The sequence below is a fragment of the Ilyonectria robusta genome (assembly GCF_021365365.1).
Source record: "Ilyonectria robusta strain PMI_751 chromosome Unknown BGZ61scaffold_141, whole genome shotgun sequence".
NCBI lineage: Eukaryota > Fungi > Ascomycota > Sordariomycetes > Hypocreales > Nectriaceae > Ilyonectria > Ilyonectria robusta.
The window spans coordinates 4504-19712 of NW_025764575.1; the positions used below are offsets into that span (position 1 = coordinate 4504).

The 15209-nt window shown below is 39.7% G+C and overlaps 4 protein-coding genes across 4 annotated transcripts; 2 read left to right on the plus strand and 2 right to left on the minus strand.

The window, feature by feature from the left end:
* Positions 1 to 2409: 2409 nt before the first annotated feature.
* BGZ61DRAFT_488150 (uncharacterized protein) lies at positions 2410 to 3058 on the minus strand (the record flags this gene model as incomplete). The annotated part of the gene is made up of 2 exons (XM_046250077.1): positions 2410 to 2944; positions 3030 to 3058. 2 exons carry the CDS (start codon positions 3056 to 3058, stop codon positions 2410 to 2412), a joined length of 564 nt encoding a protein of 187 aa, XP_046093008.1.
* Positions 3059 to 3089: 31 nt separating this feature from the next.
* On the minus strand, positions 3090 to 3779 carry BGZ61DRAFT_469864 (uncharacterized protein). Its single transcript, XM_046248011.1, has 2 exons — positions 3701 to 3779; positions 3090 to 3647 (listed from the first exon to the last, which is right to left on the minus strand). Exons 1-2 carry the CDS (start codon positions 3751 to 3753, stop codon positions 3389 to 3391), a joined length of 312 nt encoding a protein of 103 aa, XP_046093009.1. The 5' UTR covers positions 3754 to 3779; the 3' UTR covers positions 3090 to 3388.
* Positions 3780 to 4588: 809 nt separating this feature from the next.
* Positions 4589 to 6337, plus strand: BGZ61DRAFT_595279 (uncharacterized protein). The gene is made up of 2 exons (XM_046256886.1): positions 4589 to 5610; positions 5660 to 6337. The coding sequence occupies exons 1-2, from the start codon at positions 4730 to 4732 to the stop codon at positions 6282 to 6284; spliced, it is 1506 nt and encodes a 501-aa protein (XP_046093010.1). The 5' UTR covers positions 4589 to 4729; the 3' UTR covers positions 6285 to 6337.
* Positions 6338 to 12174: 5837 nt separating this feature from the next.
* On the plus strand, positions 12175 to 12929 carry BGZ61DRAFT_469868 (uncharacterized protein; the record flags this gene model as incomplete). Its single annotated transcript, XM_046248012.1, has 1 exon — positions 12175 to 12929. A coding segment is annotated over exon 1 (197 nt), but the record flags the coding sequence as incomplete, so codon positions are not given.
* Positions 12930 to 15209: the final 2280 nt, after the last annotated feature.

The window sequence follows — 15209 nt, forward strand, 5'->3', positions numbered from 1 at the left end:
AGCTTTATACTCTATAGAAGGCTCTTTTAATAGTTATATCTTCTAGTATTTTATTAGCTCTTTATAATACTACTATAATAGTATTAGGGCCTATTCTAGCTACTTTAGCTACTTAGCTTATATCTAAAAAGCAGCTAGAGCCTTTTTTTAGTAGGAGAGAATTTAGAGTCTATAATCTTTTAAATTCAGCTAGCTATAAATAGGGACTTTAAGGTATTACTATAAATTCTATTTATTTTTAAATTATCTGAGTTTATATAAATAGGCTTAAATTACTTATTACTAATAGTTATTTACTATAAAATACTGCCTTAATTATATTAAGTAGTTATTTTAGTACTCTAGATATTTTATAATTTTATTAGATACTAGTAGGTATTTTTTCCCCCCTTTTAGATATACTATAATACTATAATATCTATAGTAAGCTTTCTCTCTATAGAATCTAATAATATAGCTTATTTTATAGTAGTTAAAATATTACTTCAGCTATAGTAACTTCTTAAAGAATTTACAGTTTATTATTATTAAGTTATATATTAGTTTTTTATTATATAGCTAGTTAGTAGCTAATATACTATTTACTATTAGAATTATTCTAATTCTTATTATAATATTCTTATAATTTTATACTAGAGTTATTCTAATAGCTATAATATTATTTTCCTCTTTTATTTTCTTATAAAGGGTATTATAATTAACTTTCTAACTTTTAGCTAATATACCTTTTATTATAATACTATATATTCTTTTTAATATTAATATATTATCTCTAAAGGCTTTAGAAATCTAATTATCTACTATAATATATTTAGCTACTAGGCTATAAAAAATAATAACTATATTACTACTTTAAAAATAGCAGGCTACTATTATAGCTTTTAGCTTTTTAATAGCTAGGTTAATTACTATTATAATTTTAATAGAAGTTTATATATAAATCTCTTTAAGAAAGTTATTTTACTTTACTATAATTTTATAATTATATTAAATAGAAATAGACTTTAAAAAGAAACAGTAGGTATTATATCTAGTTAATATAACTTCAACTTAGAATTACTATAGCTATATATTAAAAGCAGTTTAAGTATCTTAAATAACTTTATATATAATCTTATAAATTATTTTTTCTAATTTAAATTATATTAAAGTAATCTTAATAGTATTACTATAGTAGTATAGGATTTTTATATTAATAAGAGTATAGATAACTTTTTATATTTTATTTAGAATTTCCCTCTAAATAAGACTAGATAATTCTTTAAGTACCTTCTTTTTATCGGTATCTTTTATAGACTCTTCTTTATTTAGCGGGGCTATTATAATCTTATCTTGTTAATACTGCTTATACTGGGAGGTGCCTGTATTAGAGTAGAATTAACTGTTTTTAAGGCCAGCACGGCCCGAATCTACTGCTATCGGCTCCTCTATCTTGGCAGTACCCTACAGCTGCTGCTGCAGTATTATCGCCTGGGTAGATTTTTGTGCTGATTTCGATTCTGATATCAGATTGAATATTAGGTAAGAGACTGTAGAGATCTCGATAATCTCGGTTTTGTGTGCAAAAGTCTTTTCTTAATATATATATTAAGAACTATAAATATACTATCTAACCTCAGGATATTTTTAATACCTTTATAATTTAAATTTAAATAATAGAGCTATAACTAGAGTAACTTACTACTGCCTCTATATTTTAACAGGGAGATAATAATACAACACTTAGCTAACACTTATCGTCGAGAGCTGCTATTAACAAAGCCACTAGTATATCCCTTACAGCTGCAGGCAGCAACTAGGCGGAAGCAGCTGACTCCCTCTTAGCTGCTACTAATAGCTACCGGTTATAGCCGCTCTATTAATAGCTCTATAGCTGGGCTAAGTTAACAAATTTTACAATACTCTCGCCCGTCCAGCTAAATCTCTAAGGGCCCACTAAAGCTTTATAACTAACCAACAATAAACCTCGGCTCGGACTTGTTAATATATTATTTGCTGAAAAATGGGGCGGTATACAAGTTGGATGTGAGCGAAACTCAACTAGTGCTGCTCCTAGTAGCGCCCTCGCTGACCCACCGACCTGTACTGCTATACCCAGCTGCAGCTTTATCTCTGCTTATTGCTTATCCTCTGGGTACGTAGTAAGCTCGACCTGGAAAATAGTTGCTTAAATCATGATTTAGTGGACTAATAATCTAGATTCTGTTTCACAACCCGTTGTCTCAACTTTTTCTATTTCTCATTCTTATACCTTCTAGGGATATCGCACAATAGCAAAGCCTCTTCTCATCCAACGCCCACCATACTTCTCCACGCTACTACTCAGACAATAACAACCTGCCTATCCTCTACCGCCTGCAAGATGCTAGCGTCTCGACAATATCCTTGCTCGCATAGCCATCCAAACTATCACAAACCCTCTCCCGCTATCTGTCGTGCGGCCGGGTTGCCAAAGTACTCCTTCTCGTCCTTAAAAAAGCGTATCTGCTCCTCCTCCTTGCGCGCGAGCAAAGCTTTCCGCTCTGGGGTTTCCATAAAGGCTATCAGGCGAGGGTGAATAGCTCTCATGTAAAATGCCCGAAAGTCGAAGCCGGGTTCCTCCGGTCTCGGCTCTTCAGCCTCGTAGAATACAAAGTCCCAGTAGGCGTCGTAGGTCAGGTCTGGGCTCAACAGGGCAACCACTACGGCCGTATGGCACCACGCTTCTGACTTGGCCCATTCTTGAGAGAGTCGTGGCGGGACCTGGAGTGCTCGCTCTCGGCCTCGGACGGCGGCGACAAGACGGCCAACCTCGTTGTAGAATAGATTCGTGCCGATGAACATCCATTTTGGGTCGCCGCCGCTTAGCCAGACTGGCGGGGCTAGCATCTGTGCTGGGACGACGAAGCTCCATTCCCAGTCCAGTACGCCTACAAGGTTGAGCTCGTCATCAAACAGCGATTTTCTTCATAACAAATATCGTGTCAGGGTGTCACGATTCACTATCGGTAGAACGCTAAAACGAGCCGGATAGACTAAGAAGGTCACACAAAATATCGCAATCTTGTTTAGCCGGCATTTCCGATGGAGGCAAGTGCTTCTCGTTGACGATGCGGATGTCGCACTCGTGCGCACGGTGTAGGATAAAAGGAAGCCCCGCAAATGCCTCCGAACTCCTCCCCTGCACTTTTATCCGTGCACTGCCGCCAGCCGTGCTGCCGCACGCCCCTTCGCGCGGGCAATATCAGGTCCAAAGCGAGGCTAGGGCAGAAAGCGTAAGAAGGGCTTGTAGAATATCTGCCCATTGGCCAGACGAGATCCAGGTCTATACACTCAGTGACGAAGATCTCCCGGGCACGAGCTGGTAGTGGAGCGGACGCAGCGGCATGGGCCACCCGGTGACCCAGAGTCAGCTGTGAATGCTAGCCGGCCGCTCCAGGTCGAGCTCCTCCTCAATGCAGGTCGTGACTCGACGACCCGCGGCGGCCAAGTCACGAAGCTCTGTGCGGTACAATGCAGGCGAGGCTGGTCGTGATCGTGTCGCGACGCGTCGGCGCCATGCTACTCTCGTCCTCGACTGGCTGGGATGGAGAACGGAGAACTCTATTGACAGTTTTGTTAGCCCGAACACGTCGGCGATGGGAAAGCACGAACTCGAGTACTCGACTCTGCTGCCTTGGAGAATTGGCCTATGGGCAGGTCCCTTGAAGAGACGAGACACAAATAACGCATGATTGGTGAAGAGCGTGTGATGCCGCCCTGCCGTACCAACATGAGAACGATATTATTAGGCGAGAGGTGCCCATTCAACTGCAAGTAAGCGCCCGCAGTCCAGGGGGGTGGCCTCAGCCGATGACTGATCACGAATTTCTCAATGCACACTAATCCGCAATTCTTACGTAAATGCGACCGACAGTCGCATATCATAGTGGAGAAGGTTGCACATTCTGTATTGGGTTGGCCCCCAACCAACGCCGGTGGCGTTCCAGATTCCGCCTCGTTCTTAATGGGGAGTCAGCTTTCCAATAGGGAGGCGTTCAAACAAGCCAATGTTGCTGGTATAGTGCAAAGGTTGTGGTGGAGTGCATCCAGGACAGAGTTAGATATCACTACATGTAGGAGGTAAGAATTGCAATATTGTATCATCCTTGCTGAGAGAACAATAATTTCTACCGTATCAGGCTGGCGGGTAATAATTACAGTAATTGGGTCATTTCACTTCTTTGTTGTGTGCCGTCAGTTAGCGCTTCGCGAAGTGCAGTATTGTTTAATCCTTGCTAAGATATTTGATTTTCAACTTGATCAGGCTGGCGCTTAATGCAGTATATAATTGGTTTATTTCACGTACTGTCAGCTTGGCACAATGCAGGTCATTGGCTATATTGTTCGGTTGAGTCATAAGTCACACGCAGCTGTTTTCAGCTGGGCTGAGACTATCGATACAAGATCCTGGTATGATGCACAGTAGAACCCAACAAACAGCCGCTAATGGCGGAAGAGAGGGGATCCGATGCAGGTAACAGCAAGAAGGCAGCGAGGTCAATACAGCTGGCTTAGGATAAATACCCCCAGATGACTCCGAGTCCAAGAGAAGTCATGAATCAGTACTGTCACCTGTGGTAGCTACCTAGGACCTTCTGCAACTAGCTACATTACTGTCTGGCATCTTCACTTCTCTTTTTCTTTACCTCTTCCCCCAGAGCACGCGCGCTCCCACTTCGCCAATTTCGACCAAGTTCAACTCGACAATATGACCAGCAGTGGCATAAGGTCAGCTTCGACTTCTCCGCAAGCGGATAAGGCGTTGCGCCTCCGACGTGGCAATGCAGAAAGTCTTGGCAAAGACAACGGTCGCTATGCTGACCGCGACGCTCAACCGGAACATCGGGATCGGACTGACCCAATTCGTGCTCATAGCGGTAGTGATGCATCCCCTCCAGGAGACGATCCGTCCAACGAGCCAGATATTCGCTCAGACCCCAAGCTGGAAGCAGCTTGGCACAAGCTTGCCTCCGAATTTCCCGGTACTGCATGGTTCCAACAGAGGCATCACGAGGGTGACGGTGCAACAGCAACTCCACATGAGCAGCCTGACAATGACTGGGCTTCCACGCTTAAAGAAAAATGGAACAACCTTGTCTCTGAAATCGCAGATCGCGGTTTCCTTCAAAGAATTGTCATTGCTCTTTTACAGGCTCTTACAGTGACAATTCGCTTCACCAAGAAATGTTGGAGTACTCTGTTTTGCATCCTGATGGTGACATCTCCGATCTGGACACAGATGCTGCCATATCTGGCCATTGCTGGCTCTATCAACTGGTGTTTTTCATCGGGTTTCGGAATTTCGCCAATGTGCTGGATTCCGGGCGTCCCTTCAAACACTATTACCTCCTCAATGTTCAGATGTCCTGTTGAACCTATCGATATGCAAGGCATAATCACGACTCACGAGGAGCTCGCCACCTGTGTGGGTTACGCTGGGCGTGCCTCCCAGCTCACTACTGACACGGTGGCGCACGAGTTCGTCCTTCAAGACCTTGAAATCCGCGTTGACTTAAGCAATCTGCCGTCCAAAGGTTGTCTAAGCACGAATTTGCTTTTACTTATAGACCGGACGCCAAAAATAGCCCGGTAAGTCCATTTTCTGCGCAAGCGATTCCGTTGACTTACGATCTGTTAGTTCATTGTCAGGACTAGCAACAGGGCTTCGTAGTGCTGCCGACGATGTCAGAATCACGGACGACCTTGCTATCAGAAAACTAAAAAAGATCAACGAATGCGGTAAAATCCAATCAATCATCAATACGGTATTCGGTACGAGTTCAGATCAACAAATTAAGGACATACTCAACAGCACCACGGAGCAACTCAGTCAGCAGCTCGGCGAACTTTACAACAACACCATAGAGATTACGGAACAAGTCGGTGATGTCCAAGGTATTCTCGGCCGCATCAAGAAAGTCAGTTTGGATGACCTTGGTGGACTGGATGATCCTCGCAGTCTTTTGAGCAAACTGTGGACAGTTGTCACACAAGGACAATCGATTCAACACGAAAAGTATTTGGGAAACAAAGTCTTATTGAACGACTTACTTCAATTCTACGAAGATGCTTCTATGGTTTCCAATATAACCAAGCAAGCCCTGTTGCGGGCGGAGAGTGGAATAAGCAAATTCCGCGGCACACTTGAGAAAGCTTTCAATCAATGGGCAGATTATGATGTTCAGGCGATAATTGAGCGGTTTGAAAGTGGCCGTGACCAGTTTGAGTCAGAGACTCTCAACGTCCGACAGATTCAGTCTTAGGTTGTTATTGCTTGATATTTTTTTTATATAGCCAGACGAACTACTGATCACTGATCACGGACCCATTTTTGATTACTTCACGATCAGTGACATGACCACCACTGCCCTCAGCTATCAGTACAACTTGGTTTACCTTAGACACCTTCATCACTACACGCCAATCGTGACTAGCACATGACTAGATGTAACACCTGGATAACCGCGCAACTAAGTTGTCTTACTTACCAAAACTGCCAACATAAACCCCATCGAGATGCGCGATTAGAGATAGCCGCTACGTTCGCAAGATGAGTCGTATGCCTCCATCCCGCGGTGACCTCTGGGGAGACCTCTCTACTTAAATGTGCTCATTGCTGGTGCTAATATCGTCAAAATTTGCGACTTTGCCAGCTGTGCGCTATGGAACGCGTATGCTGAGTCCGGTATCTACACATACGAGTCGAGATATTGCTCCGCCTTATCAGAGGGTCAAGTAATCGCATTGTCCATGATCATTCATACACCCTCGGGTCGGCCGCCAACCAAATCACCTCGTGGAAACCTCCTATATGGGAGTCGGTGGTGAACCTGGGACGTTATTGAGAGCGGCACGATGTCTGCCATAGCAGATATCCATGGTGCCCGTGGCATCATCACAGGATGCTGGATGCTGCGACGTTACATGTGACTCGCCCGGGGTCGTCGCAGGTGATCAAGCTACTGTCATCGAGGGGCTGACGAAGAATGAAATTACGAACAAGATCACATAGACATGACCAAGACGTGAAGTAGGCGCCACCGTGCCCGTCAAGAACAAGAAGTCGATGTGTACCAACCGTACGGCGCCGTGTATTTGGACCGAAAACTTCCTTTAGCCAATCTAAAGCAAGGTCGTCGGAAGTCTACCTTTTTTCGCTAACGCCGATATGCCAGTCGCCGTGACTCAATCGTACCATTCTCGGATCTTCTGCGGGTCTTCGCATTTGGCACGTTGGTAATCGTATCGGCGAGAGTATTTTGCCTTGATTTCGTCGTGGCGGCTAACGAACTTCCGCACCCAGTTCTCGCCGACAGGATCTTTGCCTCGCTTAGAAAGCAATAAATTGGCCATCCGGCGAGTATAAGCCACCGTTGGCGGCATCCCTCGCTCGTCCATCGACAAGATCCATTGTACGAGGGCCGTCTCTTCAGTCGCGGCGAAGACGGTGTCCTCAAGGGGTTCACTGATGTCGCGTGTTGCCTTGCATCACAGGCGCAAATCGGGATGCTGCTTGAACACGGGTCTGACGTCCAGGATCTTCCCGATTGACGTCTCACATTATTTTGGAGTATGACTCTTCGCGCGCAGCTGCCAATGAGAATGGCTTGTGATACGTTGTAGTGGCCGCTGCTGTACAACGCTTCTAACTAATTATATATGCAGTAAACAGAAAGGGTAAGGCCATGGTTTTGAAGCAAGAGAGTCATATTTCGGCGTAACGCAACGATGACCTGGCGGACCAATGCTCATTCTTCGTCGACTGCCGCCCGTTGCCCTCCGCCCGCTACCCATCGCACGCTCTCGCCTGTTGGCCGGTAGCCGTTTCTCTTCCCGTCTTGTGCCACAGGACTGTAACCGGTGGCACCAAAAGCAACGGGTAGCAGAAGATTTGCACCCGGGGCGAGGCACTAGCTTCTCGTATTCTCAGACATTCCGCGGGAATATTTGACTCTAGCCAGATCTGAAAGGATGTCAGGGACAATACACCAAGGTTGCACATCGAGACTCATCTTCGGCCGTTTCACCAGAGCGGGGTGCATTTACTTGCATAACGCTACATGCCATGCCATTGGTCGGGTTTCGGAATGCGCTGGGTGCAAATATGACTTCAGATTGAGGCGGGAGGACGGGAGCTTCTGATTTTGCGCGTACAGTACGGATTTGAAGATGAACCAAGACGAGGATACGTCTGTCACCGAGTTTGTTCACAGTGCGCAATGAATCCCAGGGCGTTGGCCATCTCTGTTCAGTGATTCGGGCATAGGGAGATCTAGGCCAACAGTCTCAAGCTTGCTCTCCAGCGACGACTGGGAGGCACAGCAACAAAGCACCTGCACCTTCGATTGTTTCTATTTAAATCCCACAAAACAATCGGCATCATGGCCACCATGAACTGGATGCGTCGAGCCATGGCAGTTAATCCAGCTGCGGTGTGATGTGGTAAGTGTGACGGTACAAGAGCGCGAACTAGGTCGAGTGCAGCTTGAGCAAAATGATTGTTTACGAGGAGAGAAAGAGATTCCTAAGGAAAACTCTGACTTAAGCTATTTACACAATATTCATAAAGTGAGACTATTCATAAAGTATGAAAGTCACATGATCGTTCCCTCACAATTAGTAGCCACCAGCTACTACTGAATGACACCATCCTGTTCACGGCTACTAGCAGCATTCTCAATGCCGCCTCTCTTCAGCTACTAGTAACAACTCATTGTGCGAGGACTTGCTGCTAGTAGCTGAGAAGCAAAAGAGAGGCAATTGGTTTGCTACTAGTAGGGGTGGCTACTAGTAGCTGAGAGAAAGAGTCTTCTCTTCAGCTTCTAGTAGCAACTCCTTGCCCCTCTTTCTGTCCCCTTGATCCTCTCTTTAGCTACTAGTAGCAACTCCCTTAGGCCCCCACCTTAGGGGCCTCTGGCATTATTATACACCAAATAACAAATAGGATAGATTGTAGACTGGCCCTGCTAATAGCTTAAGATAGCTTGTATCTAGCTCTTGACACTCTATACGTCTAGGTATGCAGACTTTAATAAGTCTTATTAAGTAAGTACAAAATCAATTAACTTCTTGCTTTCTGTATTATTTAATCCAGTCCCATTATCCGAGCACATAAGGGAGAAGATTATTACTATCTGATATTTGCCAACTAGCACTCCGGCTGATTCAGACTATTAGGAACCAAAAGTAGAACCCTCCAGTCAGTACTGAAACCCTCTAACTGCCAGTTTTTTTTAGCTTCTTAACCGTATATTTCCTCCTCCGATTTTAGCCACTTTAGCTAGTAGGTCCAAGAAGTTAAGGGGAAAGAATTTTAAGCTTCCAGGATGATGAGGGGATACACAGCTTATGCAACTCAGTAAAGCCTCAATTAACAGCCACTGCCTTGACCTATTTGATACACTTAAAAATAGGATATTCAGCTTAAGTGAGAAGCAGGAGTTACTACTATTACAGATAGACAAGTAAGGTTAATACTACTAAGACAGACGGGCGTATACTTCTCCTGAAGGTCTTAAATAAGGTCTTAGATTCCATATATATACTCTAACCAGGTAATATCTATTGCCTTAGCACCCTAGCGATAACCGTGCAGCTATAAGATTATAATTACACCTTTAAGAAGTACTTATATAACTCTAGTATATAGTAGTATACAGTCTGTATTATATCTACAACCTGGAGTAAGTTAATTATAAATAAGATAAAGAAATACTATATATCTAAATTAAGGTAAGTTTTTTTATAATTAAGATAATAGGGATAATTACTATCTATTAGCCTGCCTAATTCTAACTCTTAATATTTATTAGTATAATATAAATACTCTTAGATAATTTAGCAAGCTTTATAATATTCTTAAGTAATCTTCTTATTTTAGTCTTTAATTATACCAGAACTAGCTGTTATATTCAGTATAGAATATTATTATATTATATATTAGTAGAGTATTTATTCTACTTTACTATAGTTATTAATATAATACTAGCTATATTTAATTTAAGAGGTATACTCTTATTATAGCTTTACTAGTTTACTTACTAATAGGTTAACTAGACTGAGATTATTAAATATATCAGCTTGCTAGTATATTAGTTTATAGATTTACTATAATATAAAAAGCTGCTATAGGTATAGTTTAAGTTATAACTTAATAAGTAATTTAACTCTAATAGTTATATTAATTTCTATAGCTTATATTCTATTTATAAACTGGTAGTAATATAATATTTGCTAATTTCTATATTATTTAATTAAGCTTTAATAACTCTTTTTCTTATAAAGTTACCTATATTCTTTTATAATACTAATCTTATAGCAGTTAATAAGCTTTTAACTATAGCTCTATAGGTAAAAATTAAGTAATAACTTTATATATTAACTTTAACTAAAAAGGTATTCTAACTGTAATATAGAATTTTCATATAAAATAGAAACTTAAACTTAACTATAATAATAATAAATACTAATCTATAGTAAGTTAAATATAAATTAGAAAAAGAAATATATACTAATTAAGGTATATACTTTCTTATAAAAAATAAAAAGTAATTTCTATTTATTAGCCTATAAAATATCCAGCTCTTATATATTTATAAAAATTATATAGCTACTTTTAAATACTTTAATAAGCTTTATAAGCCTCTATAATTCTATTTATAAAGAATATAACTTAGTATAGAATTTAAGTAGATATTTAGATATAGCTACTATTAATTAGATATATAATAGGCTAATACTAATCTATAGTAAAGCTAACTAATATAAAGTAAGATATAACTAGTATACTTCTAAATTACTATTTTATATTTTATAAAATATAGCTTTTTTATTTTATTATATATTATAAATAATAATAAAAATAAATAAGATAAGTTAATAATATATTAAATATAGCTAAAGATAATTTAACGCCTTAATATTTTTTATATTTAATTAAAGTTAATTTATAAAAGTAGAAAACTTATACTTAAATTATATACTATACCAGCTTAGTAAAGAATATATTATATACTATTTATTTAATATTAATACTCTTAAATTTATATATAATAAAATCAGCTAGATTTATATTAAATATTTATAATACTTTTATTTAGTAAGCTAAATCTCTTTATTATATAAGAACTTTTTATATTTTTAACTAATTAATAATAAATCTCAGCTTAGACTTATAAATATATTATTTACTAAAAATAAAGTAGTATATAACTAGTTATAAGAAATATAAGTAAAATTCAACTAATATTCTATTATTCTACTAAAATACTTAATATCTACTTTATAGCAAAATTAGCTTATACTATAAAAGAAACTATAAATCTAACTAGTTAAGTTTCTTATTAATCTAGCTAGATATTCTAGTTTCTTATTACTATAAATATTATTAATTAGTATAATAGTATAGCTTTCTTATACTATATTATCTATATATCTATTTACTAATAGAGGAATTAAGCTGCTTATTTATTTTTCTTTTTATAAATATTATATTATAAAGTTATATTTAAAAGCTAATTTAAGTTAATAGTAGAATATTAGAAATTAGAAATAGCAGTATTATAATACAGCTAGTATAGAAAAATACTAAAATAAATAATATTATCTTTCTTTTTTCAGCTAGATATAAAGGTATTATTTTTAGCTTAATAGTATATTACTATAAATATTATTTAAAGCTACAGCTTAATTTTAGATATTATATAATATAAGTTTTAATAGTAAAACTAGTAATTAGCAGGATATATATAATTTGCTGCTGCTATTATTTAAATATAAAGTAAATCTAAGACTTTTTCAAAATCCTCTAGCTATTATACTATTTAAAAAGAAATATAGAATTAAAAGCTAGAAGAGTTATATAATCTATAATAGTAGTAGTACAGATATCCTCTATATCAGCAGTAGATTAAGCAAGTTTCTATTAGCCATTCTATCCTCCTCTAATACTCCCAAGAACCCATCTGCCACCCCATGCTTCTTCCATCTAGAACCATCCTCCTCCAAATACTCTTCCTCCTACCATCTACTCCTACAGCACCGCCTCCATCTCAAGACTCGAACAGCGCTCCTCGAGTAGCATCTTCGCCTTCGCTGCGGCCGCCTTGGACAGGACCCAGAGCGCCTCGCCAACATCTCCGAGCCTTTAATCCGTCCCCAGCAGTCGAACGACGCTGTCGCTAGACTCTCCCTGCTCCCAAGCTCGAACCCCAGCTCGGAGCCGACTAACACTAACAAAAATAACCAGCTTAAGAGTCCCTCGAACCAGTCGTTGTCCAGTGCATCCTGGACAGCAATCCCTCTTACCAGGCCGCTTCGGCGAACTACCCGCCATCTCAGCCCTCCTCAGCCACAGACCCCGAGTGCCCGTCTCCATTTAAGGTTCCTGGCTCGGAGAAGTTCCGGATTAGCATCGGCCGAATCTCGGATTGCCCCGATCGTATTTGGCAATTAGGCTGTTGCCGGCTAGCGCTCCAGGTGCCGCCTGCCATCCAGCCGCGTCTTGAATGCAAACATCGGATACGCGTATTAAAGAACACATCCTGTTTCAAAGCAAGGTGCCATGTCTACTGTACATCTATCTCATTCTGACCGGGGTGGTATAAAATGCTCGCAGTTGCAACACTCAAGCTCAGGAGACGAGACCTTGCAAGAGAACAGGGTGAGCTGTGGGCAGTTCGATGTTGCACTGAATGTAATAGCACCTGGACCCACAGTAAGTATAAGTTAATGATGTCCCGAGATATCGAGCGGTTACAGCGCGAAATTGCGGCACGAGGGATCCTTGCACCGATATGGCTTAAGATGAGAATCGACAAACTCCGAGGAAGGCCACTGGGAAGGCAAGTTGGTTGTGGCAGCCGGTTGCTTGACCTCCGTGCCGTACAGTAAGACGGGTGGAGAGTAGCAGCCAGAAGCGACGGTTGATTTGGTGGGAGTGTCGGACCAATCGAATTTGGCTATCGGGAGAACATCACCGGCACACTCTATTTTCATTTGTTAGCCACAGCAGGGTGATTCGGCGGAATCAAACTAGCCACATGACTCTTGAAGTCTACGGGGCGGAAAAATAATCAGGTGGAATCAAGAACGATGAAAATATTTTTTGGTGACTGGACAGCGCACGATCTTTCCAAGAGTCCAGCAATTCAGCCATTCAGCTGTTTGAGTGCAGGAAGCAGGTAGTGGGAAGTCCCTCGAGGGCTCTTCGCCTCATACACGGTGCAGATCGAACGGTTAGGCAGAAGTCCTGGTGGCTTGACCGCCACTGCATTACGTTCTCACCACATGAGCCCCCACATTCCATTCCGTGGCTATACGCTATCATTGGTCGGATGGAAAACCGAATGGCCAATTGCTGCCGTAGCCGCGCGATGGTGTTATGTCCATTAGGCATTTACCTCAGCGCCATCGCTATGGCCTCCGTTTCTGTCGTGTATGGGTCCTGCTCTCTTGAACCGATGGTGACAGAGTATCTGGTAATGATATCATCTATTCTGTTGACATAGAGCTTGGGGGATAATCCAATGCTAACTGGCTCGCGCAGAATACCGATGTAATTCTGATGCATGGCTGTGCGGCTTAGTAACTATATGGCTGTGCAGACTTTATCCCTAATTGTCGGCGACGCAGCTTTCTTCTTTCCTATCAAAAACACAATTATAGAGGGAGGTCGCTACTCGCTATGGCAGATCAAGACCAGTCACATATCATCGCGGACAATCCTATTAGGGACAGCCTCGATGCCTTTAGCACTACATTCAGCTCTATATATAAAGAGAGAAGCATCTCTTCCTCACCAGATATACTTGGCTAACTTAGCTAAGAAGATATAACTGCCAGCCTTATTGGTTACTTCTCTGACTAGTATATAGAATTGCAGAATCTTATATTCAGTCTCTTGTTAATACTTCAGGTCCTTCCTATTATACGCCTCCTCCGTTCTAATAGTGGTAGCAGAAACCTCCTCAGTGATATTCTGAAACTTACTTCCGCCCTGAACTCTGATAACTTTAACCTCGACTGCATTAAACCTCTTCTAAAGGCCGCTGTTACCGGTAATCCAGATGATTCTTATATCTGGAATTAAGTTTACAACGCCGTTACTGAATCCACCCCACCTCCCCGACCGATACCCTTATTGATCTAATAAATGCCGTGGAGTTAAAATACAAGTGGCTTTGTAAACTCGTTGGAATTCCGCCAGGATATAGATCCAGTCCTTAAGTTAGAGCTCGAGCGTTTCTATGTCGGGCTTTCTAATTTCTATAAAACCTTCTTTAGAGATATGCTAGATCTCGATATAGTATCTAAGGCAGTCTTCGGTAGGTATACTGAAGGTAATAATCTACTTTTTAAGGAGGGGTAGAGTAGATAGCTAGCAGGCGCTAAAGAGAGTGATATACTAGCTTAGTTTAGCGGCTTAATCTCAAAGCTGGAAGCTTTTATAAGTAACTATATTTTAACTTTAGCGGCTCGACAAAAGCTATTGGCGCTGCTAAGGATATTACTAGAGGGCTCTATAGGTAAGTATAGTATAGATATTAGCTTTATTAATAGTAATATTATATATAACTCTAACTTTAAGAATTTAAGATATTATTAATTATATATTCTTATTGCTAGCAAATTAAAAAGTAACTTAAAGGCTAATAAAATATTAATAGTATAAATTAATTTTATAATATATATAAAAGAGGTTCTTACTACTTAATATACTTATTATTTTATTCTAGGCTTTACTTTTTATAGATTTTATATAAAAATATAAAAGTTTAATTAGCTTAGGGAAATTACCTTTAAATAATTTAATATTAACTATAAAAATAAAGAGTTATAATTTATAATTATAATTTTTAAATTTCTATAAATAAATAAGAAGAGGCTTAAGTTTAACTTTACTATTATTATATTTAGTAGTAAGTAGTATATTAAGATTAAATAAAATAGTAAAATAAAATATTTTATTATTAATAAAGTTATAATATAAGTATATTATATTACTAGTTGGGTAATAATCTATTAAAAAGTCTATTATAATAAAAACCTATAGATACTACTTATTATTAAGAATTTATAGTAGTATATAAATTAGAATAAAAAGAGTAAACTTCTCTAAGAGATAATTAAGAAAGATATAGTTAATATTGCCTAATACTACTATTATAAAACTATTAATATATATAGTA

What these genes read in the sequence shown, in the direction of transcription:
- BGZ61DRAFT_469864 (XM_046248011.1), bottom strand. Translation starts at nt 3,753, where the DNA reads ATGTTGGTACGGCAGGGCGGCATCACACGCTCTTCACCAATCATGCGT. An exon ending in TCACCAATCATGCGTTATTT is followed by an intron (nt 3,648 to 3,700) that starts GTGTCTCGTCTC and finishes CCAAGGCAGCAG; the next exon opens with AGTCGAGTACTCGAGTTCGT.
- BGZ61DRAFT_595279 (XM_046256886.1), top strand. Translation starts at nt 4,730, where the DNA reads ATGACCAGCAGTGGCATAAGGTCAGCTTCGACTTCTCCGCAAGCGGAT. An exon ending in CGGACGCCAAAAATAGCCCG is followed by an intron (nt 5,611 to 5,659) that starts GTAAGTCCATTT and finishes ACGATCTGTTAG; the next exon opens with TTCATTGTCAGGACTAGCAA.